Source organism: Colius striatus, chromosome Z (assembly GCF_028858725.1).
Source record: "Colius striatus isolate bColStr4 chromosome Z, bColStr4.1.hap1, whole genome shotgun sequence".
Taxonomy (NCBI): domain Eukaryota; kingdom Metazoa; phylum Chordata; class Aves; order Coliiformes; family Coliidae; genus Colius; species Colius striatus.
In genome coordinates, this window is record NC_084790.1 from 42,936,369 (window position 1) to 42,964,017 (window position 27,649).

General features: G+C 39.1%; 1 protein-coding gene across 4 annotated transcripts in view; it reads right to left on the reverse strand.

Moving 5' to 3' along the window:
• Positions 1–13,803: 13,803 nt before the first annotated feature.
• SLC38A9 (solute carrier family 38 member 9) overlaps positions 13,804–27,649 on the reverse strand; it is a 45,405-nt gene continuing 31,559 nt past the window's right edge. For 3 of the 4 annotated variants that reach the window (XM_062018587.1, XM_062018585.1, XM_062018586.1), the window contains exons 12-15: positions 24,520–24,633; positions 23,127–23,275; positions 15,769–15,858; positions 13,804–14,425 (exon numbers count right to left, since the gene is read on the reverse strand). In XM_062018587.1, coding sequence (XP_061874571.1) covers positions 14,260–14,425; positions 15,769–15,858; positions 23,127–23,275; positions 24,520–24,633 — 519 coding nt within the window. In that variant the 3' untranslated portion in view covers positions 13,804–14,259. Of the gene's footprint in view, positions 14,426–15,768; positions 15,859–18,046; positions 21,247–23,126; positions 23,276–24,519; positions 24,634–27,649 lie in introns of those variants that run through there. The other variant, XM_062018588.1, reaches the window with a different exon arrangement.

Below are 27,649 nucleotides of genomic sequence, written 5' to 3' on the forward strand. Positions count from 1 at the left end.
TGTGTTATGGAAAAGAAGAGGGAACTCAACTTTCCACATGTCCCATCTTCCAGCAGACTGCTTTTACATGGACATGGGCAGGATATAACTTGTGTACTTGCCAGCTGTGTTTCACGGGTCAGTTGGGCATGCTCTGACTGTTCTTGCTTGGCCAGTACCAGCAGGTGACTCCCAGCAATTTGCATCTCCTTTGCTTTCACCTGTGAGGTAGGCTCTGAGTACTGTTGCAACTCAGTTTGGGTCACAGATGTTGTGAATTACACCTGCGTGCCAATACCTAAAAATCCTAGTAGGCATCAAAGACTTTGCCAATCAGACTCGGTATGGATGCTGTCATAGAGCATTCAGTCTACACCCCTGACCCTTTCTAAACACAGTTCCTTAATCTTACTCATCTTTGGTGAGATTTGTTTGCTCAGATGCTCAATCCATCACATGTAATTGTTTGCAAGACGGGTAGCTTGTCCTTTCTCTGCAGCCTGCTTCTGGCACAACCATGTTGGGTTTTTTTGCAGTCTGATAATCTGGAATCCACCTGTACTTAAAATGCTTCATTAAGAAGCATGCATGTGTGTGTTGTGTGCGTGGCCGTATTTATCAGATTAAATAAAACTATTTTAATTGCAGATCAGTTCAGCCCTTGGTTTTAGTCCAAGAAGTAGAAAAACAACCAAAGACAAATTCTGATGTTTGTTAGAGGGAGAGGCCTCTTGCCATCAGTGCCATTCACAGTGGTAATTTGGACCCTAAGCCCACAGACACAGGGGAGTAGTGACAAACAAATGCTAGGGGGAGAAGAGGAGGAAGGAAGCAAAGCAAATGCAGAGGCATCCCCTGGCATGTTTAGTAAGTAAGGGCGCATATGTGATTTTATCAGTAGTGTTAGTGTTCAGTCTTGCAAGAAACATTTTTAAAGAGAATGGTGAAGGAATGCTGTATGAACGGTGTGTGAGGAATTGAGGGAGCCTCACCTGAAAGGATCAGAGAAGTTAGTCAGTGCAACAGCTGAGCTGAAAGACTCAACGAGTTTCTCTAACAAAGGAGGAGATTAGTATCAGTTAATAAAATGTTTTAAATATTATTTCACAATGGAAGAAAATGGAGGATTGAATTCTGTTTTCTTGGAAACAAGAAGAAAGATGACGGAGATGGATTAAAATATTCCAATACAAAGATCCTGGATAAACTAACTCAGCATTGGCCCTTCAGGCTTTCTCAAACAACCCAACAGGGTATCCAGCACAAAAACATGCTGAGAAAGGTTCAGATTCCAGAAATACAGTGACTCATGCATTTCCAACACAGTGTTATAACAAGTTGCTGTCCAAATTTCCTGCTGTATTATATGTAATGCACATTCAGTGGTGCTGCTGGCACACTTCCCTCTGAGTCAGTGTTGAACCACTGCCCCAATTCAGAGTTAGGCGACCACTGTGCTGCTGGAGCTTCTGTCATTACAAACAGCTGTGAAACAAATGTCCCAATCCCTTGTAGTCACCGGTATCTTCTTACAGATGGCAGAACCTAATATATCTCTGAGCTGATGACCTTGTGTAAGGATGGGCACTTACCTTCTACATTTCTGTGCCCTTCCAGTTGGTTACAGCAACTTTCATCTGGATGAACATTTAGCTCCAGGGCACTGGACTCTAAGTTAAGGAAAGAGAACAGAAGGCTGGAAGAGAGCATTGCCCTGTATGTTTTCTCCTCTTTCTGGACTGAATGCAATGACACTATGTCTTAATGCTACACAATCTTTCCTGTGAGTCCACCTTGCAGTCTTTGACAGCTCTCAGAGGCAGAGAAAACTATGGGGAAAAGTGAGGAGCAAGGTCAAGTGGAAAGAATGACAGGTACCAATCATGTCTATACAGACATGATGCCAAGGTCCAAGATCACTTGCCTGCTCCACAAGCTTTGGGCTAATCCTACATGGGGACTCCTCCAAGACGCCCTTTTTTCTCAGCTGGGTCTTACTGCTAAAGAAAGGCACTTCAGCCTTTGGGAAATCTTGATTTATCTACATAGATGTTCATTGCAGCTTGTAAATGAATGAGATGAAAAGGTAATAATAAAGAATTGGCAGCACTGAGTTTAGATTGAAATGATCGTATCCAAATCTGCTGAAACTGCAAAAAGAAACCAGACTGCAGTCAAAATTTTGGGGCCTTCCCTAATTGTTAGATGCCATTACAAATATGATGAATAGCAAAAGCCTATTTTGGTGGGTTGGTTCATGTTTTTTTTTTCTTTCCTTTTAATCTAGTGGTGATTTCCTTGAACAAAAGACATTGCGAGGCTCTCTGTGCCTTCCTAGTAAAACCTTTGCCCTCTGTAAATGTGACTGTTTCATATCATGTAGCAATCTGGAAACAAGAAATTGTATCTTAAAGGCAGTTAACTGAATTGATGGTCTAGGCTGAAGGCAGAGCTTGTCTGCTGAAATAGAGTGAATTTTCAAAGGTTAGGTGTTGCCTAATGTGTGCTGGAAAACCACCTTCCTAGATCTGAAGTGAGGTATTTGAATCTGCTGGAATGCTTTATATATTCATACTGCCTCAAGGCTGGAAACTTTTTATCACCAGCAGAGTAGAACAGATGATAGTAAAGAAGATACAGTTCAGGCAATGGAAAACAAGATAAAAACAGGTATTGAGACTCAGATTTTATTCAAAACACTTTTTTTTTTTAAATGCAGAAGTTCAGATGTTTTTTTGTGGAGAGGTACTGATCTGCAGTACAGCTCAGGTAAGTACAGCTTGATCCCTGAATGAACTGGAGGTGTAAATATGGAAAATGCAACAGCTTTTCTTGGCTATAATGACACAAGTGACTGTACCACATTCCTGCAACTCAGTCTGAGGTGAACAACTGCTTTCAGGGTTTCCTACAGCATTTCCTCCTCTACAGCACTGTGAGCTACACCACAATTCATTTTTTAGTAATGATGGTTTCCTCAAATCTTACTCTTGGGGATATAACACTCCCTCCAAGAATGTATCCTGCATGGCAGGGCAGTAAAAATTCAACACGGTAAGGCAGAACAACCTAAATCTGCTATCTTTTTTAATCTAATTTTAAGAAATCCAGGAGAAACAGAATATAATGTCTCAATCCTGTCTCAAATAATACAGATACACTTCTTGCAATGACCTTTCTATGACACTACACTCCAAATTTATTTGCAAAATCACACAAGGCTAAGTCCAGAATAGAGCTACTGAAAGAGGAGGGAAGAACATAGGTGGCTTTCATTCTAACAGTCTCTGGTTTTGCAGCTGACAGGATCCATAAGCTTTACTGATGTCTGGAGATCTCTGGGTGTGTGCAGCCACATTCCTGTGCACACAATAACTGGAAAAATTGCCGTTGAAGCCTTGGAAAACATGGCTTTTCTCCACAATTACAATTCACTTACACAACTGCAAGATGCAAACGTAAGATTACAGTTGGCAATATAGCAAATAATTAGAGATGCTCTACCTTGTGGGATATGTTTACTAATCAGACTAAATGGAGTTATGCACTCACATTAAGTAAAAACATTAATTTACTCCATCACACGACATATTAAAAAACCCCAAACAACAAAACAGAGAACAACGCAACATGCACACACCTGGAAAAGAAAGAAAACCTGTTGAATAAGTAGCACTGTGAAAAGCAATAAAACTTTTGCCAGAGACCTTGTAGTCTCTCGCACAGACTTACAACAGTGTTTGATCCTCCTTCTTCCAGTTTCTCATGGGACCCTTATCTAGCTTTGTCATTCTTTATTATGAGACTGACATCACTCAGCTGGTTTGTAACCAGCTGCACTAATAATAAACTGGCAGGGAGATTAGAAGTTACTGGAACTATTTGGTCATCTTGAAACTGAAAAAGAAGGACTGCTCCAAAACTCTTGGAAGGCAAAAAAGAGACACACTCTTACATGCCATTTCTGTAGTAGCTGTTTCACAGCAGAAAAACTATACAAAGTTCACATTGTTTCAGTTTGTTTAATGCTGTGTTGGCTTTCAGAGCTTTGAGGAGGGACAGGCAACAGAATCTATCTCGTCCAAGTGGGATTCATTTAATATTGGCAAACAGAAAAACGTATCATCGAGGACCCACACCTTTAAAAGCATAGCAATAATTTATTAAGGAGAGAGACTTTTCGCATCATATTGCCTACAACTTCATAAGTAACATACTCCATTTGTCTCACAAGGCTTCTAGTTAAACATGGAACGTTAAGAGAAGGCATCTGCTGCACAAGAATAGCGTGTGATGGATCTACATGTTGACTGCCCCACTTGCACTGTTTCTTGAAGAAATTCAGCTATCCTGTGCTGAAGTCATTCACTTACAGCTTTATATTTCCAACTCAGCTCTGCTGGAATATGCAGGAACTAGTTGGCTGCTGTTGATTATCTGGCTGAAGTGAGAGCTTGGTGAAGCTCGGGAGTATCTTGCTAATACTCTTGTGACTGGTAAGAAGATGGAAACAATGACACAGTGTTCTCCTCTGACTCTGCACCTCGAGGTTTCTGGGTGAAACTGCACATGTCCCGAGGTAGCTTTTGCCATTGGGTGACATTTTCTGTTAATTTCCTGTTATTTAACCTACAGTATTGGTGTGCTCAGTAAGGCGGAATTTTACCCCTTTTGAAAGTTCCAGAAGCAAGACAGCAAGGCAGCCCACAGAGTTACAGCAATCTGAGTAGTGATGATGTATGTGCCACCTTGAGGCACGTCCCCTTAAGTGTGAATGGCTGCAAGCTGGATATGGCCTGGAGCAGCTGTGCTGTGGAACCTGTGTTGCACCAGCCCATCCATGACTGCTCCCTCCCCTTTCCTGCCAGTGCAAGATGAGCCTCTCAAATTCACTTAGGTCATCATGGCTAATACATTAAGATGAGATCAAAACCCTCAGAGCTGTGGCCACGGTATTTTATTGTTCATGAGAGACAAGATGTGAAGTTGACTCACACACTCATCCTGTTTTGAGGAGTATTGAGGCAGCTGCATGATGCAACCAGCGCAGACAGACACGTTGTTTGTGTGTCAGGCATATCCAGTGGTGCCCTCAGGTCAGCACCAGAAGGTGAGTTCTGAGGACTCTAGATACACAAAAGAGATTCTTTCTACTTGAGTTGCACAGATCAGTGGCTTCTCTGAAGAGACACCTGATGAGTTCTGCAATAACTGATTCATCTGCCAAAGAAGAACTGCCGTCAGGAGTGCCAGAGCAAGGACAGTCAGGAGCTTAGTTAAGCAGAACTGGAGTAGTTGCTCTAAAAAGGAGTGAAATACACTGGACAAGTGGTGGGGCTGATGGACCCATATGGTGGAAAGCTGAGTTCTGAGTCTTCTGTGACTTTATATATATTTTGGCTTAACGTCTTAAAATAAACCTGCTCAAAAAAGTTCACAGCTCCTCTGCAGCTGTCTGCTGGCTTGAGGTTTGTGGCTCTAGTCAGTAATGAAGGTAGTGAACTGCACGGAAATTCACACAGCACTTAAGTAAAGGGAGGATTTTTAAAGCCTAGGGCCATTCCTTACAAGTGTTTGTGAAGAGGACAGAGTGCCCTTAGTGTTTTTTTCTTCCCCAGAAATACATGACAGCATCTGCACACAACGGATTATTCATCAAATTTAGCAGGTTCAGCTTGGTGCATACTTTCCGTGTGGTTCAAGAGCTATAAAATAGTCCACAGAGAAACGCTGCTGACAAGAAACTAACAGGCAAAGAAGACATGCAGAGGAGGACAAAAATACAGCAACACACAAATGCCAGAGTGCTTGTAACAGTTTGCTCAAGGAGTCAAAGAAAAGCAAGATCACCCTGTGATGAAAAAAGCAGCTGAGGGTACTCCAAAGGTATTTTGTTTTGTTTTTTTTCCTGTATGAGTGATCACTGCACAAAAAAACACTTGAAAAATCAGATTCTGCTTCCCCCTTATATTCTGTGGTTTACTTTGGTGGTCACCTTTTCAGTGAGTTTTTTTAAAGGTAAATCTGTTACATCAGACTCAACACTACAGCACACAAACTCTGATGCAGGCTTCACTGCACCTGAGTAACAGCTGCTGACTTTTGCCCAGCTTCCCTTGTTCTTTTCAGGAGTGTTTTCTCAGAGGCCTGAATCAGTGCACACTGAAAGTAAAGGCAAAGATTCCTACTGATGGCAGTTTTCCCAAGTAAGCCAAAGGTCTAGGCTGCCCTTGCCAGAAAATGTTGTTTATGAGCATTCTGATGACTTTTAAAGCTTCTCTTTTTGTAGTTGTCTTTCTTATGGATCTTACTTTTCAGTGAATTTTTTCCAGACATTTCACATACTGGATAAAGCAGTGATGATGAGTTTCTATTCCTGGTTCAACATATATGTAAGATCATTTTATCAGATAAATGTTTTAAGATGCCCACATAAGTCCGGGTGCACTGAGAGGTACATGCAGCCTTAAAACATTCTGCCATCCAACAGACTCACTGTCCCTGTGTAACCACATGGAATAAAGGTAAAAGACTCAGTCATGTGCTAAAGAAAATGGTGTGGTGCCCTCAGAATAAAACCACAGAAGCCAGGCTTTTAACAAGTTTACCCTGCGGTTGCAGCTGACTTGCAGTTTGGCCTCAGAGGTAAGTATAGGCATTACAGTGTGGAAGAGGACTGAGGGTAGATTTTGCTGTGGGTAGAATTGGGGCAGTCTCCTAAACTCCCAGGGAAGGCAAGAGAGCCTGTGGTCACCTACTTCTGCCACTAAATGGCAATTTACTAGTGAGGTGCAAATTAGGTGAACAAACCTGTCTGAAATGGGTTCATTGGGGCACCTGAGTTACCTACGAAGAAAACAGCCAGGAAAGGAATGAAACCCTTGCACAACTTCAGGTAAGAGTTTATTTCTGGAGGAGCCCATCATTTATTGCAATTGCTGTGATGGGGCAGTTGGCTGCCTGCAGAAAGTAAGTGCTTTCTGTGGTACAAACAAGTGGACACAGAGTGCAGACTGTTGTCTTCTGTTTTTCTTTAAACTTCTTGTCTTGGAGTAGGAGCAGAAAAAGTACATGCAGTTGCGACTCACTGTTTTCACAGACCAATGTTGTTTTAGTCCAGATTTCATTTAGTTTAAAAAAATACAAACCCCCTTTACTCCCACCACAGCATTAAGAATAGCAAGTTTTGTTACACCTTTGGTATCACAAATAATTATTCAAAGAAATAACTATCTGAAGTTTGTCTATCAGACAGAGAAAGACTAATTTCTTGCTCCTTTGGTGTACGATGTATCAAGAGGATAGACAAGGTAACAGTTAAACCTGAACCACTGCTGCAGAAATGTTTAAAGAGCTGGTGACACCATAAATAAACGTGATTTCAAGGGCTGAATAAATCTGCTTGGGAATAAAACAGCAGTTTCCTGGTCAAATGTAAAGGGCTCATGGAAACTTTCACAAAGACAAGTATGATCTTTTGCCTGTCATCAATTTGGTTTCATCCTAAATAGCAGCTATACTTCCCTAACAGAGGACTTAAGTTGTGCAAATTCTCCCTCTAAAGCAGAAAAACTGCAGACAGAATAGGCAGGATTCAGCCTTCCCTTAGTAAACAGTGTTAGGCTTCTACAAGAGAAGACACTCTGAGTGTAGATGAGCTTTCCCAAATCCCAAACCCAAAGAGCCAGCACAAAGCATCATTGTGAATCATCTTCAATGCCCTGTACCAGCCCAGATCTCTTCAACTCCGACGCTGGAAGGTGAAGGGTTGCCCCCAGGTTTGTTCGTGCTAACTTGGTATCTTGACCTGGGCTTTTATTACCTGTCTTGTGTGAGAAAACACAGATATTCGCTGAGGAGATAAAGAAAACCTACCAGCTTCAATGCAAAACAGCATCCCCTCTCATAACCAGCCTGTAATTTCAATGCCCTGTGGTAATTTAGTAATACAGTCTCTTTTTGCTCTAAGAGAAGAAGCCAGCTGGGCAGTGGGGACAATGTCTGTTTGGTGTGGCACTCAATGTGGCATTCTCCCTCCCTTTATATTGCAGCTGAATGACTTCGCTGTGTTGACTTGAAATGACCTGACTAATCTCAACTTCCTCTAACAGTTTAATGAAAAGTCGGAATGGAATAAGGTCTATAGAACTAAAAAAAAGACCATTCAAACAATGATGAAAAGAAACACATGGACAACAGTTTTTAAACAGTCTTTGGGCTACTGGAAATAATTCAATGAGTTTTAGGCAAGCTGCAATATAAATATATGAAGAAGGGACCAAAAAAAGTTCTATATAATGCTGCATTTTTCATCTGGACTGTTTAATCTACTTTAGATTTACAAAAAGGAAGTATATGGGAAAAGATGTAATTAGTTAAATTTGAAAAAAAAAGGAGAGATCCTTCCTGCCCCAGTCAGATCAGCTGGTGTTTGGAAATACCACAGAGTAACAGTTTACATAGCATCATTTATACTACCTGAAATTACAGGAGTGTGAGGTAGAGAGGATATGGCAATTTGAGTCCTCTCCCTTTCCAAGAAAAGTTTAATGGTTTTCTCAGCTGCAGAAGAAATTAAATATGCTGATGCTGACTCTAATCTTACAAGATACCCACTCAGAGGGAAAAGTTTATGCTTTACTTCCCCATAAAGCATGGTACTGTGAGCTAAACCAAATATATCAGTGCTTTGCATACATTAACAATTTACTTATTAGGAAGGTACCATGAGCTCTACTAAAATGGCATTGTATTTACTGAAGACAATCCCCAAATTTCATGAACTGCCCGTGGAAATGAATTTCTGCTTCTGACTGAAGGTGAGAGGGACAGCTCTGCTGGTACATCTGATAAAAGCTATCAACAAGCTCACATCCACGGTAATCACAACAGTGCAGTGTAGTGCAGTTGTCCTCTGGACATCCTGAAACCTGGAAATATGCTTTCCAAAGGCTACCATCTCTTATCTCCCTTACTACCATTTATTTTTCTGCAGAACGTGGCCTCTGCAGCATCACTCTGGCCACATACAAATGAGAGCTTCTGGGACTGCCCTGAATGAAGACTGAGTGTATCAAGTCCCCGGAAAGTCTCTCTTCCTTCTCACAACAGCTCCAGCACTCAGTTGTTCTGTCACTGCTTCTCAGCTTTCTGCCATTATGCCCTGCTGGAGGGACATTCACCAACATGGGTCACGAAGGAGTTTTAAGCAACCTTAGGACTGACTGCACATTCTTGCACATTAATCAACATTTCTCCTGAGCCCAGCATTCCAAGTTAGGAGATGCCAGGACTAAGCAACGATAGGGAACCAATTCTCTTGCAAACTTTGCACTCTGATGCTGACGCCCTATGGAAAAAAAACCTACACAGTCATGTAATCAAATGGAACTGTTGTGTGTTTATCAGGAGAAGGAGGAGGCAGTCTGGAGGCTGGACAGGCAAACTGACAATGTGGCAATGCACTTAGCATTGCAACCAAAGGCCATTATTTTTAAATATTTATTTTTGTATGTGGTGTTCCAAAGGATGAACTTTTAAAGGAAAAGTGAAATGTTACCCAAAATGTCCTCCCTGAGCCCCTCTCTTTAATCAACGTGACATATGAGTCCCAAATGCTCACTTCTGCTGCGCAGATCATTTGAGCTATGGAATTACTATATCAACACTACATTATTGATCCAGAAAGAACAGGAAAAATTTCTTAGTGGTAACAGATGCAGCTGTGAGTGACTAGAGGAGTAAAGGGAAACAGAGCTTATAAGCACTAAAGAGATTCTGAAGACTGCTAGAAGCTGAAAGGAAGAATCTAGGCCACAATAACATTAAGAAACTCGAACAAATTATGCAAGGCCATTACAGAGATGGCACTAAAGTTAGTACAAGCATGGATATGGAGAAGATAATTCCTTCTGTCCTAGCAGAAGGCAGGCATAAAAGCCTCATTATCTGTCCTTGTCCTTGGTAAGTACAAGCAAATCCTCCTGTTCATCACAAAGATCCCACTGAAAAATGAATCCCTTAGTCTCGGTGCTTAGAATGTGTGTAATCACCCACAGACATGTCTACAACTGCTCTTAAGAGCTTCCTGGGAATTTCCCTGGTTACTGATGCTTTGGTGATGTCTAAAGGTCTTGATGGGTTAATGCCTTCTGTTATCCTGAAATCTGGATTTTAGCCTGTAAGGCATCATAACAGACGATTACAGCTGCTTGAGCTTCCTGCAACAAAAACTTGAGTTTCTATCACAGTCACCACATTATATGGGAGGCTGGATTTTCAGAGTGGAATGAGGCAGGGATGGTGCCAAATGAGGAGGCTGGTACTGTCATGAAGAAAACTTTGGACTCAATGCACAGAGCTGACAGTATTTCACCTCACAGCTTACCTCAGCAAAGCTCAAATGTAAAGACAAACTTTGTTATTTCCAGAAGAAATAATTTTTCTTCTATGAGAAGGTAATAAATGACATTTCACAATACACCATTGGGTCCACTTTTTCTGCACTACTAAACGACGTGACGATTTGCTGGAAAAGAGAACATACTGGAATCTGCTGCCCATCACTTAAGGTCAAGTGTGCAAGACAAAGTGTGTGCCTGTGGAGAACTCTATTCTGCATTTGCACAAAAAGGGACTCTACAACCTACTTCTGGTCTCTTAGATCACTAAGTTGCTATTAAACTTTAAAATATTAGTGAATTTATGATGTTGACAAAGAAAAAACCCACACCTGAAAATGCCACTCCTGCTCACGCACCCCTAACTTGCCTCTGATACTTGTGAATATCCCACCTGCACGTAGCAAATTAAAAAAAAACCCTTTCTCATTTGAAAATGTACTTTGGGTGATGACAGTGAAGTGAATTTATCACTTTAATACTTTCCAATTTGTAGTTCAAATCAAAGTTGTTAAAGGCCACCATAAATATATAAACATCTACCTGTGTAACCCAGAGCTATACCAGACTTTTAGAAAGGTACTGAACAATTTCCTTCTAAATATTAACTCAGATCAATTTGCATTGCACAACTGAGAAACTGACAAATGGAACACACTTCACCATGACCTCTGCCTTACTTAGGAATTTCTGTTGAGCTCATAGATCCTCACAGAATTTAATTCTCCTAAAACCAATGGGCATTCTTCTACCTGCTTCAAAGCTTTCCAAGCTCAGGATCAGAGCATCCCAAAGATTATGGAAACAGGAAAGGGAACCAAGAGACCCACATGGTTAAATAGGGAACTGTTGGGCAAACTCAAGTGGAAGAAGAGAGTCTATAGATCATGGAAGGAAGGGATGGCCACTTGGGGCGAATATAAGACTGTTGTCAGAGGATGTAGGAAGGCAACTAAGAAAGCTGAAGCCTCATTGGAGTTGTACCTTGCAAGAGAGGTCAATAGCAAGAAGAAGGACTTCTTCAATACCAGGCAGATAACACTAATACTAGAGGCAATGTAGGCACACTGTTGGATGAGGCAGGCGCTCTGGTGACAGAGGACACAGAGAAGGCAGAATTACTGAATGCCTTCTTTGCCTCTGTCTCTACTGCTGGAGACTGTCCTCAGGAGCCCCAGACTCCAGAGAAAGTCAGGTTAAAGGAGGAGTTGTGTTTGGTTGATGAGGACTGGATTAAGCATCAGTTGAGCAGTCTGGATGTACATAAATCCATGGGCCCCAATGAGATGCACCTGCGGATGCTGAGGGAGCTGGCAGAAGTCATTGCTAAAGTACTCTCCATTGTCTTCCGTAAGTTGTGGAGAATAGGAGAGGTGCCTGAGGGCTGGAGGAGAGCAGATGTTACTGCAGTCTTCAAAAAGAGCAAAAAGGAGGAGCTGGGTAACTACAGACTTGTCAGCCTCACCTCTAAAAACTTCATCACTGTAAGGGTGACAGGGCACTGGAACAGGCTGCCCAGATGGGTTGTGGAGTCTCGTTGCTGCAGAGTTCTTGTCCACCTGGACGAGTTCCCGTGTGACCTACTCTAGGGAGTCTTGTTCTGGCAGGTGGGTTGGACTAGATGATCTCTCGATCCAGCCCTTAAGATTCTGTGATTTAACTCACGCAGTCATATCCAGATGGAACATGGAAGGATACAATGAAATTGAAGTACCTGCACCCATCAGGGTTTTTACCTGAATTAAACACTATAACAAATAAGCTCCGGAGATTACCGTGAATGAGTCAATGATGCTTGGAATCCTGGGACTTTTGTCCTTCCTTTTGGTGTTCAAGTACTTCCCTTCTGTATCACAAAACAGTGGAGGGTTCAGCAACATGCCACAGACGTGGAACTGTAATTTTGTAAAATTTGTTGGAAAAGAGAACAAGTTTGTTGCAATGTAAAAAAAACCCCAAACAAACCAGGTTTAGTTGGTGAAATACACACTACTAGCAAGATTGAGGGAATGCAGCCATAAAGTTAGACACTGTGATGACCACTCAGATATTCACTGAAGTATTTTATGGGAGAGGTCAGACTCAGTCCCTGAAAAGCAGATCTGTTGGCCAGTGCTAATGGCAGCACCGCAAGACACACTCAGGCAGAGAAAAGGGTGGACAGATAAACCCTACAGAATGAGGAAAGGGAGCAGTGGAAGAATATGCACAGGGAAAATGGCCCAGATGGGCCAAATACTTCCCCTTAACACAAAAGAGATGATGGATGTATTCTCCAGTTGTGATTTAAAGGCATTAAAAGTTCCACAGTAAAAAAAAAGAGAGAACTTTAGGTAATCATTCTATTCTGCAGATAATAATACAAACCTGTGTGACCTTGTATATCATACAAATCAAAGGACATGTACAAAAATCAGTGTCATTTACACAGTCTGAGGAGGCTAACTCAAATACATAAGACTTACATGAACACTACAAAACTTCACACAGTTTTCCAGAGAAGCATGGTAATAATCTAGGTTACGCTTGTCACTGTCCTTCTGATGATGATACAAACCTTAGGCTGCCATGTGGTTATCTTTCCCAACTTAAGTCCTCCTTCACAAAATTGCGTCATGACAGCATTTTTCTTCTTTTACTTACTCTGTAATTTAGCACTGCTCAGAGTCCTCTCTCAGTTACTCCACATTTGTTGATTACTTTAATATACCGTGATTTTGTACAAGCTATTTTCTGCTCTCTCTCTCTCCAATGACAAAAGATGATGTTCCACTAGTGTCTGGCAAATTCATTATTGCACGTTGTGCATTAATGCCTCAGGCTCCCAGATGGTACGGGAAGGAAGGTGTCTGTGCTTTCACATCCTCTGGATTAGTAAAGAAGTTGTTGGGGAAAAAAAAAGCAACAAAACCATATTTTTCCAGCTATTGTTAGGAATTGTTTAAGACTTGAATTCCTCAATTTAGTCCAGAATTGTGAAGAGTGCTAGCTTTGCCTCTGTGCTCATATTCACAGAAATGTAGTGCAAGTGCATAGTGAGAGACCACAAGAGCAAGACCCTACAAGGGAGGGGGCAAGTCTGGGATGAACATTGTGTCCAGCATGCATCTGTAAAACCACGTGCAACTCCTCCACAGAAGAAGACAACTTCACAGCACTAATAGCCTGGTTAACAGAGCTAGTAAGTGACATCAAGCTTGGAAGACATCTTTTCACTGGAAATCCTCAAATAACTTGTCCACATATTGGACACATATTGGCTCTGCATAAAATACCAAGACATGAGTTTATTGTTTCTCTTTGTTGGAATTTCCTAGAGGAAAAATATTGCCAAAACAATTTATTAGTATATTCAAAATTAAGAATGCATTTTGACCCAAATGACTATAAACTAATGTAAAAATAATACAAAAAAGGACAATTATTTCATTTTCCAAACTGCAACAAAAGAGTATTTCAAATGAGTCACTGAACAACACTCTGAAAGCATGTTTTTTAATAAAGTCAAGGACAGTTCCTCTGGAGGAAAAAGAGAGTTCTACAGCCTTAGGCTGAAGGTTCTGTGTTTTGAGAAGTGTGCTGTAAAAAACGGAAATATTTAAGCTTTATTAATCTTTGATGTAAGTTCAACAAAATCAGGACTACCTCACTCACAATCTGAACCATTACAGTTCTCATAAAACTGTAGTTTTAGAACATGACAGGTTTCCGGTGAAGCACCCAGAATATGTGTTTTGAATTTGTTTCAAAGGTGTATCTTTTCTCAAGATGATCATGTTGAGGACTGTTCTGTTAGTTCTCATGCGTGACACTGTTGCTCAAGGCTGTTGCCAAATGTCACAGTACCACTTGTGACAACCACAGGGAGAAGGGGGATTTTTCACAATAGGAATTGTGCAATCAGATTAGCCAGTCCAAGGAGGATTATAAAGACATGAATGATCAATGCTGGCCATGTCAGCTTCCCAGCACGATGCAGGGAGATCACGTAGATGAGGGATGGATACACAAACACAAAGGCCAGACCACATGTTGCTCCAGAGTACCTGAGGAAAGGGGGAGAGAGAAGAAGCAGCAAAGGAAAAAAAAAACCATGTAAGCAATAGAAATGTTCCTGTATCTGCAACTTTTACTTCAATGAATTTAACGAGCTAATAATTCTCCAGTCCTAAAAAGACCAACATGTCCTCCTAGTAACACGATGCACCAGGGCAAGTGAAACATTTAAGTGTTCTTTTTTGACCACTCCCTTGCTTACCAAAACATTTCCCTACTGTGAATTTCCACTTAGTAAGCTATACTGCAGCCAAGTGCAGTAAATTATTAACTTTTCATATCAATTATTATTTCACATATTTGAATATTCCTTTTAGACGGAGGAAACATTATACAGAATAAGCATCTGCCACACAAAACCAGCAAATATCTACGTTAGACTGCATGTAGACAATTTTTCATCTGGAAGTTCACCGTTCAAAACATCCAGTTACTACACACTGTACTAACACAACAGCAGAGGACAGGATTAGCTTGCAAACAGAGAAATTTATTGCATTACACTTATTTAAATTAATAACTAGGCCATCTCTATTACTGGAATACAAAAATTTTCACTAAAAGAAGAGAGGGGAAAAAAACCAGAAGGAGAAAAAAACTCAACGGTCTGTCACTGAGCAAAAGGAAGTTATTTTGCTACTCTGGTCAGACTCCAGTGTGACATTCTGGTTTTATAATTGCAGATTTATGTATTTTTAAACACCCCCCTCTCCTGGTTGCTGAAGGAAAGATGCAAACTAGGAAAAAATGATGATGATCACAAATATGGTGATGTCAAATACAGAAAATGAGACTAATTCAATTGTTTCTTCTAATCTTTCTCAGTTATAGGAATTATAGGTGATTAGTAACATGGTAAATTTAAGATATTATTTCAGATGTCTTAAAGGTAATTTTTTAAGATATGAAAAGTACAACATTTATTTTCCCTTTGAAGTTGCTTGCTTTCTTGGATATTTAGTATGGCCTCTCAGAACAGCTTGAGATGGTTTTAACACATAGCAAAACTTGAGAGATGACACACAACAACCAAGCAACTTTTCTACTGACATCATATTAGTTCGTGTTCATAGTCATAAGGTCCTCAGATACAGCTCCAACGAAATTTGGACCAATCACCTCAGATACAGAGGCACAATTACAGATAGCTGCTTATTGGAACTTTAAAAGAGGTGAGTGCTTGTACTTCTTAATCCTTATTCAGAACTTAAAAAGCTTTAAGCCCCACAAACACAAAGACATAATTACCTGCACTCATACTGTTTCTTTTCAACACCAAGAGGCAAACATGCAGCAACACCACAGGCAAGTTCTCTGTGCAAGCAATACTTACCTTATGATACCTCCTATATTTGGATAAAACCTTGCCATTACTACTCCAGCTCCTACAATTGCTAGGTTCAGGATGAGCACATGGAAGACGCTAAGGAAAAGTGAGGAAAAGGTGTTAAAATCTACACTGTATTTATTACAAAATACCACCATTATCCTTCATTTCTGACATTTGACTGGTATGTGAACAGTGTTTCCATTTGCGCGATTCCTTCCATTAAAGCTAATGAATATCACACCAAACATAACATCTGAATAACTACTGAATATTCATAGTGCCAAACTCGAAATATCTTGTGCTTTGACATAAAATATTCTTCAAGACTAAGTATGTGTAATTTGGCAGCTCCTCTGAAAAACACTATACGTGGTATTCAGCACTCAAGTACTTCAGATGGATATTCAAATACCAAGGATATAATACTGTATAACTCAATTCCCACATGAAAGAATTAGCTTGTTCAGAGAATGATCTGAATTGCTTAAACTAATAGAAACCAGGAAAAAAAAGATGCACCAAGTGGAAAACATTACATGGAATACTAAGAGGGAATAACATCTTGAAACTTGAACTCTAAAGCATTTTGACATGGGACAAACAGTATGTTAGCTGTCACTTCATGTACGACCTGTGTACTACTTACACTGGAGTTTTCAGTTGAATTTCTTTTTACAAATAATTTTCTATTGCTTTATTTTTGCATTAAGGATTAAAAAGAAAAGAGTATTTATCTTCTGCAAAAGCAGCATTTAATGCATCAGACAAACCCAGTGTAGGTATGGGAGCTAAGACTCAGGAGAGTATCACTTGTCTCTAGAGAATATGAAATGTTGGTATATTTTAAAATAAGGCAAAGTCAGGAAATACAATAAAGAAATGAGATATTTTGGTCTCACAGATGTTTCTATGAAAGGAAAAAAGAATTCACACAGAGGAAACATACACAGACCTATACTTTTTTTAGTTCTTCTAGAGGATTTGATTTCTTAAAAATAACCAAAATCTGTAAGCCAATGCTAATGGTTTTTTTAGCCGTAGAAAACAGCTGTAATATGGAGGACATCACAAGCTAAAAACCTTTTGAAAAGTGATCATTCTATGGCTGAAAGGCTGGCTTCCCGTTTCCAAGGTAGGAAGAAAGATCAGAGACACAGCCTCATTAAATTTTAGGGGAATGGAGGTAATTGAAATGCAAAGGAATAATTTAAGATACGGACTACTTACAACATTGGCCCTTAAAAACTGATTTCAAAAAGACAGATATAATACCTTTAATTCTGCACACAATATTTTGATAGTGGTACAAGACATGTACCTCAGAAACTGAAGATGGCAGTGGGAATAGAGCATCTGGAACTTCAACAAAAACATAATTGCATATAAACTTTGTAAACCCCCAAGAATAAAAAACAAAATTGCAAGAATCAGACTTAGTAGGTAATGAAGGACTAAACTGCTTCTCTAATATTGCTAAGGAAAACCAGCTAACTAAACCAATCAAAAAGCCTTTGCCATTAAAAAAGACTTCCTCTCCAAACACATACAGCAGATTGCCCATCTTACTGTCTGATAGCATAAATGAAGCTAAAATTTTATTCATTCAGAAAATTGCAGCACTTCCACCATCTTTTTCTTCTGTTTTTTTTTTTTAGCAAGAAGGATAGCAAAGTAATACAGGCTTGGTAACTCAAAAACATTTTGCAAATTTGTGTCAATCCAGAGTATTTTAGCAGAAGACTTGAAAAAAGTCTGAAGTATTTCATTCCAGCATGCTTTAAAACAGAAAAAGTGATTTTGTAGTTCAAAATTAATGCTTTTTAAAAAAAAATAGTATGTGCAGCGTAGTCCTTTGCAATTTTAATTGTTAAAACTAAGTACAACAACAATACCAAAACCAGAAAGTCAGAAATGTAGTCTGTTTTAGAGAAATAAGTTACACTCTATTTTTCCCTTGGAACATCTTTACTCCTTTTCCTACCTTTTTGAAACAGCCTGAGTTGTACTAATGTTATTGGACAACCGGTATTTAACTTCAAAAGTCTTTCTTTTACCTAGGCAGATTTTCATAGTTACCTCAGTTCCAACACAGGGAAAAGCCTCATTCTTAATAAAGAGAAAAGCTTTATAATTTAGAAAAAAACCTGGTATCTTTCTGAATAAAGAGGAATCTGGTATCTAGGGCTACTAGTAGCTGTATTACTTGAGATAGTATTTTTCATGACTGCAAATTCAATGGCGGCGTGTCTCCAAAGGGACAAGCATTTCTCATGGCCTGTGACATTTTAACGAGCTGTAAACTGCTCAGTTTTAGTCTGATATTGGCTGACAGTACAATTAGTGATCGCCATACATTGCACACATTGCAAAAGTGCAGCCAGAAGAACAGCATTTTGGTAGGGCATAACTATACCACCTCTGCTTATTACAACTGTATGAAGAGAAGTATTTAGATTACATTAGAGATCAGAAAAGACTTGTCCCCTTTTTACCTAACCATCCTGCTGGCACATAAAACATTCATCCTTATGGTCAGTAGTAGCTGAGACAGGTGGCCCATGCCAGGGATGGACTGTTGGCCTGCACAGCTGCTCTGTGGCACAGGTCAGAGTGCCTCAGGAAAGCTGGAATTCACAAAAGAGGTACACCCACAGCCATCCAAGCACAGAACATGCTGTGCTATCTTTTATATTCCTCAGTCTCAATATTCTTGGTTGAACAGATGAAGACTCCAGTGCTTTTCTATACAGGGAATTGCTGCTCACCTGCAAAAACCCTGCAATCCCACAAAAATGATAGCAGAGAGGAGGAAAAAATAAGAAACCCTAATATAAAAATCAAACCTTCCCCTAAGTCTTGTATTTCTTTCCTGTTGCAAGGTTAATCTTTCAGAATGACAGAGGTGACAAACAACATGGTATGCTAGAACATCATCGAAGGAGCTGCTCCGTCAAGTTCTCTCCTGCAGAAGTAGTTGTTACAGATAAGCCATTGAACAACAGCAACCACATATATGTAACTAACTTTGGCATCCTCAGGTAAGAGTCCTATAGAAAACTGTGAAGCCAAACACTAGAGCAGGAGACATTTAAATAAACTGATTTTAAATCCCCTCGGGTCAGATGCAGGGAAATTAGAAGTGCTGGACTCAGCATGGAGTCACAGAGTGAACACACAAACTAAAGGAAACAGGAAAGGACAAAAAAGAGCAAAACTGGATCATTTAAGTAACAATTTTTGAAGTGTTACTGTATCTAAAACCACATTTTCTTCCTGGAAATCTCACTCAAGTGACATTGGTCAAAAAAAATATGAATCACAGCAGTTAAGAAGCAAGATAAAAGCTAGGTGAAGAATAAATAACTAAACACACAGGTAAACAGCAGAAATGTATTTCATTGCACCAGAAGACACATCTGTGGAAGAACTGGCTACCATGGAGTAAATGGGAGGACAACTTCTAAGCAAAGCCAAGTGATTTCTGTCCATCAGCTTATTTAACCTCCCAGAACAGGAAAGATGTAAAAAAGTTTTAAAAACTGATCAGATGACTGTACAAAGCACTTTATATGCAGCATATAATTAATCAAGGGAATTCTCTGTCACAAATACCACTGTAGCCAAGAGCCAATAACAATAAAAAAATTATGTTTCTGTGCATGTAAGAGGATCCAGAGTCACATAAGTAAGAGCAGATAAACTACATGCCTCTAGCCACGAGTTACCCATTAAATGACGCCATCACAAACATATCTCATTTTAGAGAAGAAAGCAGTTTCCCAGTACATGACATTTTGTCATTCTTTTACACCACCAGGGAGACTAGAAGAGAATTAACAGATCCCGGGCTTTATCCCAGTACATCACTTTCTCTGTTATAATCTCTAAACTAGCATAGACTTTGCAAAATGAAAGAAGAAATTAGGATGCCTTCTCTTGACTTTAAACCTTTTGCAGGAAGCACAGAAAGGCTGAAGGCTTTGTGATGATGTCTATCAGGAGACTATTGTGCCCACATATCTACACACACATTTGTTTTTAAGATAAGCAGACTTGGGTGACCGATACTAGTACACAAGGAGAAGCCATGTTCTTAGAAGCAAGGGGCCTTTTGCTCTCCTCCTGACTGCTGGAGGACACAGGATGCTACTGATTTTCTATATGCATCAGTCAAGCATACTGCCATTGTTCAGGTGATCTCTGATGTGAAACCTGGGAGAAAAAGTTACATGTTATTTGCTCAAGATTTTAAGTTCAGACAGGGTGAGCTGCTTCATCATGCAAGACTACAGGTTAGTGGGACACATTTACGGATAACCACAATAAAGCATTGACAGTAGAAAAATAGTACTGCAAAGCATCTAGAATATGTAGGACAGAAGACATGGGGATCAGTCTTCAGACAAGAAAAGTTTGTCTGAAGCTGAGTAAATGGTTCCTCTTATAATCCAGCTATAATTCATGGCCTACCCACAAAAGCAAGGATATCAAACAGGATGCTGCTTTTGGTAGAAACGGCCTTGAATTGAATCAATTGTCAAGAATAAGAACTACAAAACAGCTAGCTAGTATGTTGGTGCTTCATCATAACCAGTGACAGAAAAATGGTAAAGGAAAAGGACTTAAAGCAAAGAATCATATTGATCTGAGCAATACAGTCATTGCTAGGCAATAAAAAATATCTGGCAGCCCTGTACAATATATGTGATCAAGCTATTCAATCAATAGCCAGTTTTCAGAATGATCCATCCAGAATTCCAAGTGCTCCAGCTAAAAACTTAATGGCTGTCCTTTAACTCCATACATAGGAAGAGCAGGTGTCCACATCTGCCAACAATTCTTATTGAAGAAGCCTGGCTTTTAATATCATGAGCCCCAGTTCATGTGAAATCTGCAGGACATCCATATGGAGCAAACCAGAGTTCCAAAATGAAAACAGGAAGATTTACAATGGAGACTTGGAGCAAAGGAGGTGGTCTTACTTTTTGGAAAAAAAAAATTAGACAATTCTTTCCAGAAGGAAAATTTCTAACATTCCCTTAGCTACACAGGGAATCACAGGGTTAAAGAAGGCTAGGTTGCCAATAGGGATCCTCACATGCACTATCAATATGAATTCAGGATCCTGCTGCATAAAGAGAAGGATGGATGTGCAATCAGTGCAAAACCCATGAAGAAATAAAAATAGAAAAAGCTAAAAAAAAAAATGTACAGAATCAGTGACAAAATGACACAATTTTAAACTTTGTTTTGTTTTCAGTTCTTCTAGAACAGTACAGAACTTGACTTTCACTTCTGCTCTTTTTCTTCTGCTTCATCCTTCTGGTTCATTACTTATATAGAGATCTTCTCCAGTCAAGTGACTGGGAATACTCTCTCCATATGTATACCTAATGCAGACACTGAAGACCTGAAGCTTGAGCCTCTGCAAGTCAGTCTTCTTATTGCACGAGAAATGTTAACCCTGGACATTGAAAATTCCTGTAAAAGAAGATGAGTACATACAACTACTTGTAGAGTGCTCATGTTCCTACACAAAAGCCATGGAATTTAATATTTTCATGTAGGTTCTTCAGAGTGGATCATCATCCTCCCCATTGAGACATCAGTTTATGTCATTAAGAACTATTTATTTACATTTGCAAAATGTTTCTCCACAAAAGCAGCTCTGAGAAAACAGAATACTGATTTTTTTCCTAGAAAGGTGATATAGGCACTGTGCTACCAAACGACCTTTATCAGCTTGAGCTACTGGTGAGAACGCATCATCAAAAGACATATTACACAACCAGGTAGTGAATCTTCACCATCTCCCCAGAGACAGGTCCTGTGCCTGCTACCATTCTTCATCTAGTTTCCACTGCATAGAAAAACTAAAGGCTGACCTTACCCATTGTTAATGCACAGGTAATTGGAGCGTAGAGGTTATTTGAATTATTTTTGTGCTACATTTGAAACACCTGAGATACTAGACAGGGAGGCAAATCCAAACAACATGTGCTACCTCATCACTATATGTTGCAGTGATTTAAGTCACTTCCTAGAAACCATTTCTTACTTCTCAGAAACTTCAAATGCCTCTCTATAAGGAGTCTTTAAAAAACCTGCACAAAAGCATGTGAAGCTACCCACAGGACATCCTGGAGACAAGAACAAAGCAAGTATTTGCATCATCACATTGACCATACTGTGAAGGCTTAAAACAGCAAGCTGGAATTAACCTCAGAAGTGACTGGTTGTAGGTTCTAGGAGAGGGCACAAGAGAAATGAAAACCATTCTGGTCAGGGAGTAACTGGAGGGAGGAGATAGGAAGAGGTACATCCACATAATATAAAGGACACAACTATTTCCCAGTGTCTGTGAAATCCATGTTTAGCACTCAAATAAATGGCCTTGTTTCCAACAGTAACTTGCAGCAGTTCCTAAAACTCTCCTCAATGTTGAACTGCTTACAATTCAGCTTCAAAAAAAGTGGCCTTTATTTCACTGCCTAATTTTAGGCATCCGATTTCTAGGCCTTCTGATACCTATTTTAGGACACAGAAGAAACCTGAAACTTGGAACAGAGTCTTCCCAGACCTGTATGCTACTGCTAATGTCACAGAGGAAATACACGCTTCTTCCTGGGATATATTTTTCCTTTCCTCCATCAACAGCAATTCACAACATAAAATAAGAGACTCAGATATAAATGCCAACTTCTCAGCCGTGACAAGTTCAGACAATACTCCAAATATAAAATGTCCTAGGTTTTATTTTGTAAAGTAAAAACCAAACCCAAACCTAAAATTGAAATCTGGAATAGCTCCTCCCTTGACTTCAGACTGTGTACAAATGCAGGGGTGTGGCTCATCTCTGAAATTAGAAGGTGAAAAGCTATTTTTATAAGCTTAGCTGCAGCCCAGATAACACAGCTAACAACTCACTTAGCTAATAGCTTGGCTTAAAAACAGATGGGTGGTCACTCATAATGCACAATCAAAACACATATGTCATCCTAAAAGGTTAATATCCATAGTGTATGTCCTTTGCAGCTTAAAGACTACTTTATGAAATGTTTCTGGACTGAGTGCTTTTTTTTTCTGTACAACTTTTCCTTTGCCATGTAAACGCGTAACAAAGGAACTGTGTTGACAAAATTCCTCTGTTTATTGAAAAAAACAGAGCTAAACGAAAAGAACTCTCCCATTCTGCTCTTCCAAGCTGTAGTAGTCCTGATCAGCAGGCAAGTTTATTTTGCATGCCTGCTCACTCCCTGACTACAAACTCTGTGAAATTAAATTTTGAAATGTATCTAATTCAGCAAATGAAATTCCCACAAGCTCGGCCAAATTTCTGACAACCAAAGCAGACTTCTTACCTTGGGTAAGGATTTCCAAAAAATTGTCTTAACAGCTGAACTCGTGCCAGATAGCCTAACAGTGGGTACACAGTCATCATCTGGAACAGCAGGAATATTCTTGCAACAAATGACATGATGTCATCACTGGGAAAATTATCTAGAAAATTCTAAACACAGGAATAATGTTACAGTTACCAATGGTGGCTTGATTACCTCTATATGCTTGTTTTCAATAGCTGTGTGCAAAAAAGAAAGGGCTGAAAGCCAAGCAACTACAATTATTGAATGAGCTCCATAACATGAAATACCCTCTGCCTTTACAATTGCCTTACCACCAAATACCAACTGATTTTTGAGTTAACACAGGGCTGATATCAGCTTTCAAGTTAGCATTAAATATGGAATAATTTTCAAGTCTTCCGAACATCCTAAAATAATCAAGGCTGTGATAAGGTCATCTGATTTTTTAAGCAAATATATTCATATGTTATTATTACCTGCCATATAATATATAGATATCAAAAGCAGTTATTTAATCAATAAAACTACATGATATACAAATAAGGATGGTATTACATACTACAAGTGGAAACACCTGAAAAAGCAGTCCAAGATTTAAGTATCACGGAAATATACAAATGGCTTAATAATACTTAGCACCACTACAGAAAATAAATAGGAATAGAATAATTTATCTATTATTTAACTGTGGATTTCACTCCATTCAGTTACTTCAAATGGTCAAAAAAAATTACTTCATAGTTAAACAATGGTACCAGTTCTAACTAACCTACAGTCAGATGCCTTTAAATGCTGCTTTTTTGCTAAATATTATGCAAGAGTCTTAAAACACCTGCCTTAAAATGGATCACTAATTTATGGTAACCCCTACACTTGAAGTAATTTAAGGTGTGGGAATCAGCCTTGCCTATAAATTTAATAGCCTTCACATGGTGCTATTATCTGGACAACTTTGTAGCCAAGGCTCATCACAGCGTTAAGACTCCAAACATAGCTACAGGGAGGACTGCTATCTAAATGAGTTTGCAGCTGGATTATGTTTCTTTTTCTGCAAGACCTGAAACCAGAATTAATGAGTGTGGCTGGTCACTGTACACAGAACTAAACAAACTTCAGGATTAAAGAAGCTAAAGAAATTAAAGCCTGAACTGTTCACTTGTTTGTTTTGGTCCTTTCTTCATCATTTTGACAGAGTATTTATTAAGAGTCTGTTTTTTACACAACTACTCCCAACTAGACATGAATACAAATGAGATGACCCCTGTGGTGGTGCCCCGAGGCACTAGCCAACTGATCACAGGCAAGGACAGACGTGTCTGTCAGGGTGAGTCATGAAGGAAAGAGCCATAGCAGTTCTTTTTTTTAATAGATATTTATTAAAAGATCTCACCTGTTCAATGCATTCTTTGGACAGTGGTGGAGAAGGAAAAGATGCAAAAATTATCACTCCAACATACAGATATGTTAATCCCACCAGGAAGTATGCAATTGAGAGGTCTCTCACCTGAAGAAAAGTAGTATCTTATTTTGACAAGCACTGACACATCAAAAAAGGCAAAATAAAAATGTCACGAGAAGATCTCTATTGCATTTTTTACTGTCAGTTTTTATTTATTACTGGTTTATATTTATTACTATCACTTTTAGATTTTTACTCTCTATGACTTGAATGAGGACTCCAGATCTGGTCTTACATCAGATCAGAAAGCTACAAGAAAATACCCTAAAGTGGTGCTAGACAAGTATTACATATCTGTCTACATACAGAAAAGGCATTTTGAAACAGATATGCCAATAGATATAGTATGTGTTTTCTAGATATAACATATCTAGTTATACAAACATATACTAGTTATTAAAACAAACGAAAAAAACCCTCTACCTTCTTACATTCACCTTTTCCTACTCAGAGCCCTGAGATAGAGAGGCAGCTATTGAAGATAAAAAGCCTATCAATGCTATAGCTAAATCTCCTGTCAGGATTAATATATTGCAACTCAAGATATTAGCACACATAACTGCAGAGACCATGTAAAAGACACTTTCTAAGTAGCTGCTTTGAAACCTCAGAGGATGATCCACACACACTGGCTCCAAACCAGAAACTGTTAAGTCAGGCTTGTGTACGAGTTATGTGACAATGCAACACACAGCTAATATATCATTAAATAAAAAACACAAACAAAGCAGAAGACTAGAGATAGGTACAGAGGTATAAATGTCCTTTAGCTTTACCATTGTGTTTTATAATGACTCTCATTTTAAATTGCCTGTCCAGTTTATTACTGAATTTCTATAAACATCTCAGGTAAATGCAATAAATTGTCAAAAGATTTTTAGGAGAGGGTGCTGAAGCTAGGGTCACATATCTGTATTTACTCTATTACATGTACCTAAATATGGATTTAAACCTTCACTTCAATGTGCAGGTCTCAACACTTTTCACCATTTTTACAAAGTATCTAATAGATGAAAATATTGTGAACTACACAAAGCAACACTTAGTATTGGAAAATAAGCAGTAAATCTACTCAAGCACTTTATGAAAATCGGAGTGACCACACAGCAATGTACTTAGGGTGTTATTCTTCTACACCCTTTTAAAAAAAAAAAAAAAATTAAGTGGGAGGCCATTTGTTTCTAGCTATTAACTAACTACACTCTGTATAAGCTTATGCTACACTACAAAATACTCATTATCTTAGAGCAAAATATTTCTTCAGCTGCTATTAATAAGCAGCTTCTTAAAGGATTACCAGTAATACTTCAATACATGACCCTATTATCCTGTGACTGAGACGCAAGTCTTAGTAGCTCAGACACAACACCAAATTTTTAGGACTATACAGCTTCCAGACGAGGATTGTAATTACAGCCTACATCCAGCTCACTAAGCATGGGCAAGGCTTGCTGATATCTGTGTATGGAAACAGTTCCCTAAGCGCTTCCTCACAGTATCTCCTTGACAGAAGCAGCACACCTTTCTGAGGGTCTTTGAAAGGCAAGGGGGTGAGGAAAGTATAAAAAGCTAGATTACGAGTTTCAAGAAAAGTTCAGAAAGAAGACCATTTTTAGTGAGGGAATTGGAAGCTGCTGTTCATTTTGGCAGTGCTTTAGGGGTAGAAGATTTATGCCCTTTTTCCCTCCAGCCTGGCAAAACCCAAAACCAGCAAAATGCTATTAAGGTGTACCCCAGGGTGCCCATCATGCCCTCTGGCAGCTACAGACTTCCAGCTGCAACCTCTTCTTCCTCCTGCTGACCAGCTACATGCAGCTGTAAGATGCTTCTCTTCCCAGTGTAAGATGGCCTCCTCCCAGTGGCCATTGAGTAAGCACTATCAACCTCCATCAGAGGACGAGCAATAGCATTTTCTTTAAATTATTGCCCGGATTTCTCCTCAATAGCATGAGAAGCTGTATGTTTTTTTATACGACAGCTACATCTTCAAAGCCCTAGTGCCCAACCTAAAATGTTGTCTTAGGAATACTAAATTTGAGCATCTAGATTTCTTAAAGAGATATTTATGAGTAAATTCCATTAACTGCAGGAGCCAGAGACTCATCAGTGCAAGGTGGTTTTGCAAACAAACATTGACTCTCAGCTCATTGAAGACAAGACTAGGAAAATTTTTCAAAATGCATCCAAAACCTTCTTGAGGCACATAATTTGTTTTTTGTACTTTAGGTGTATTCCTCACACATAAACACAGCACAACAACTTGAGCTGTTATTTGTACTCAGTTTACATATGGTAGTATAGACAGTACAACTATTTTTGCTGCAATAGGTACTTGCAGTTGTGAGAACAAATAATTTGAAATTAAATTCTTAGTGCTTCCTTTGGACTACGCTCGATTAAGGGCAGATACCTGATGTGCTATTACTTCTGATTACACTAACCTGTTCATATTCCTACAGCTTTTAAGGGTGTATACTTTAATCTGTACTGAAGCTAAGTGCTGAGATAATTTTAATAATGTATTATTAAAGCATGTGACACAATAAAACCTTGTTTTCAGGTGCTGTCACCATACAAAGACTACCCAGATTTTGATTTCTATATGAAATAATAAATACAGACAAGTCGAAAACCTGAATTGATTTTTTTCTCAAACATCGGTCAGATCCTTTGCAAATATCTGCTCCTGCATGTAAGACGGTTACCTTTGTACAAGTGCGTATTTCTGTATTTACAGTTCATTACTCTTCAGACCTTGACTGTTTAGACTGAGTAATTGCACATAAAATTGAAGGACATATGGGAGAAAGATAAGGATTAATTTTAAGTAACAGAGCAATAATCGCATTTGTCTATTTAGATTTTATATTAAGAGGTTTATATTTAGAATGGACATGACTGTGGTGGAAGTTGCCAACACGTAAAGAATACAGCAGTTTTCCATCTAGAGTTTATAATCTAAGATTCAAAAAGGAAAAATGTAGAAAATATTCAAATTGAAAACATGGTTGAAATAAGGAAGTATTTAGGGGATCAGAGTGGAAGTGTCAAAGGAACATGC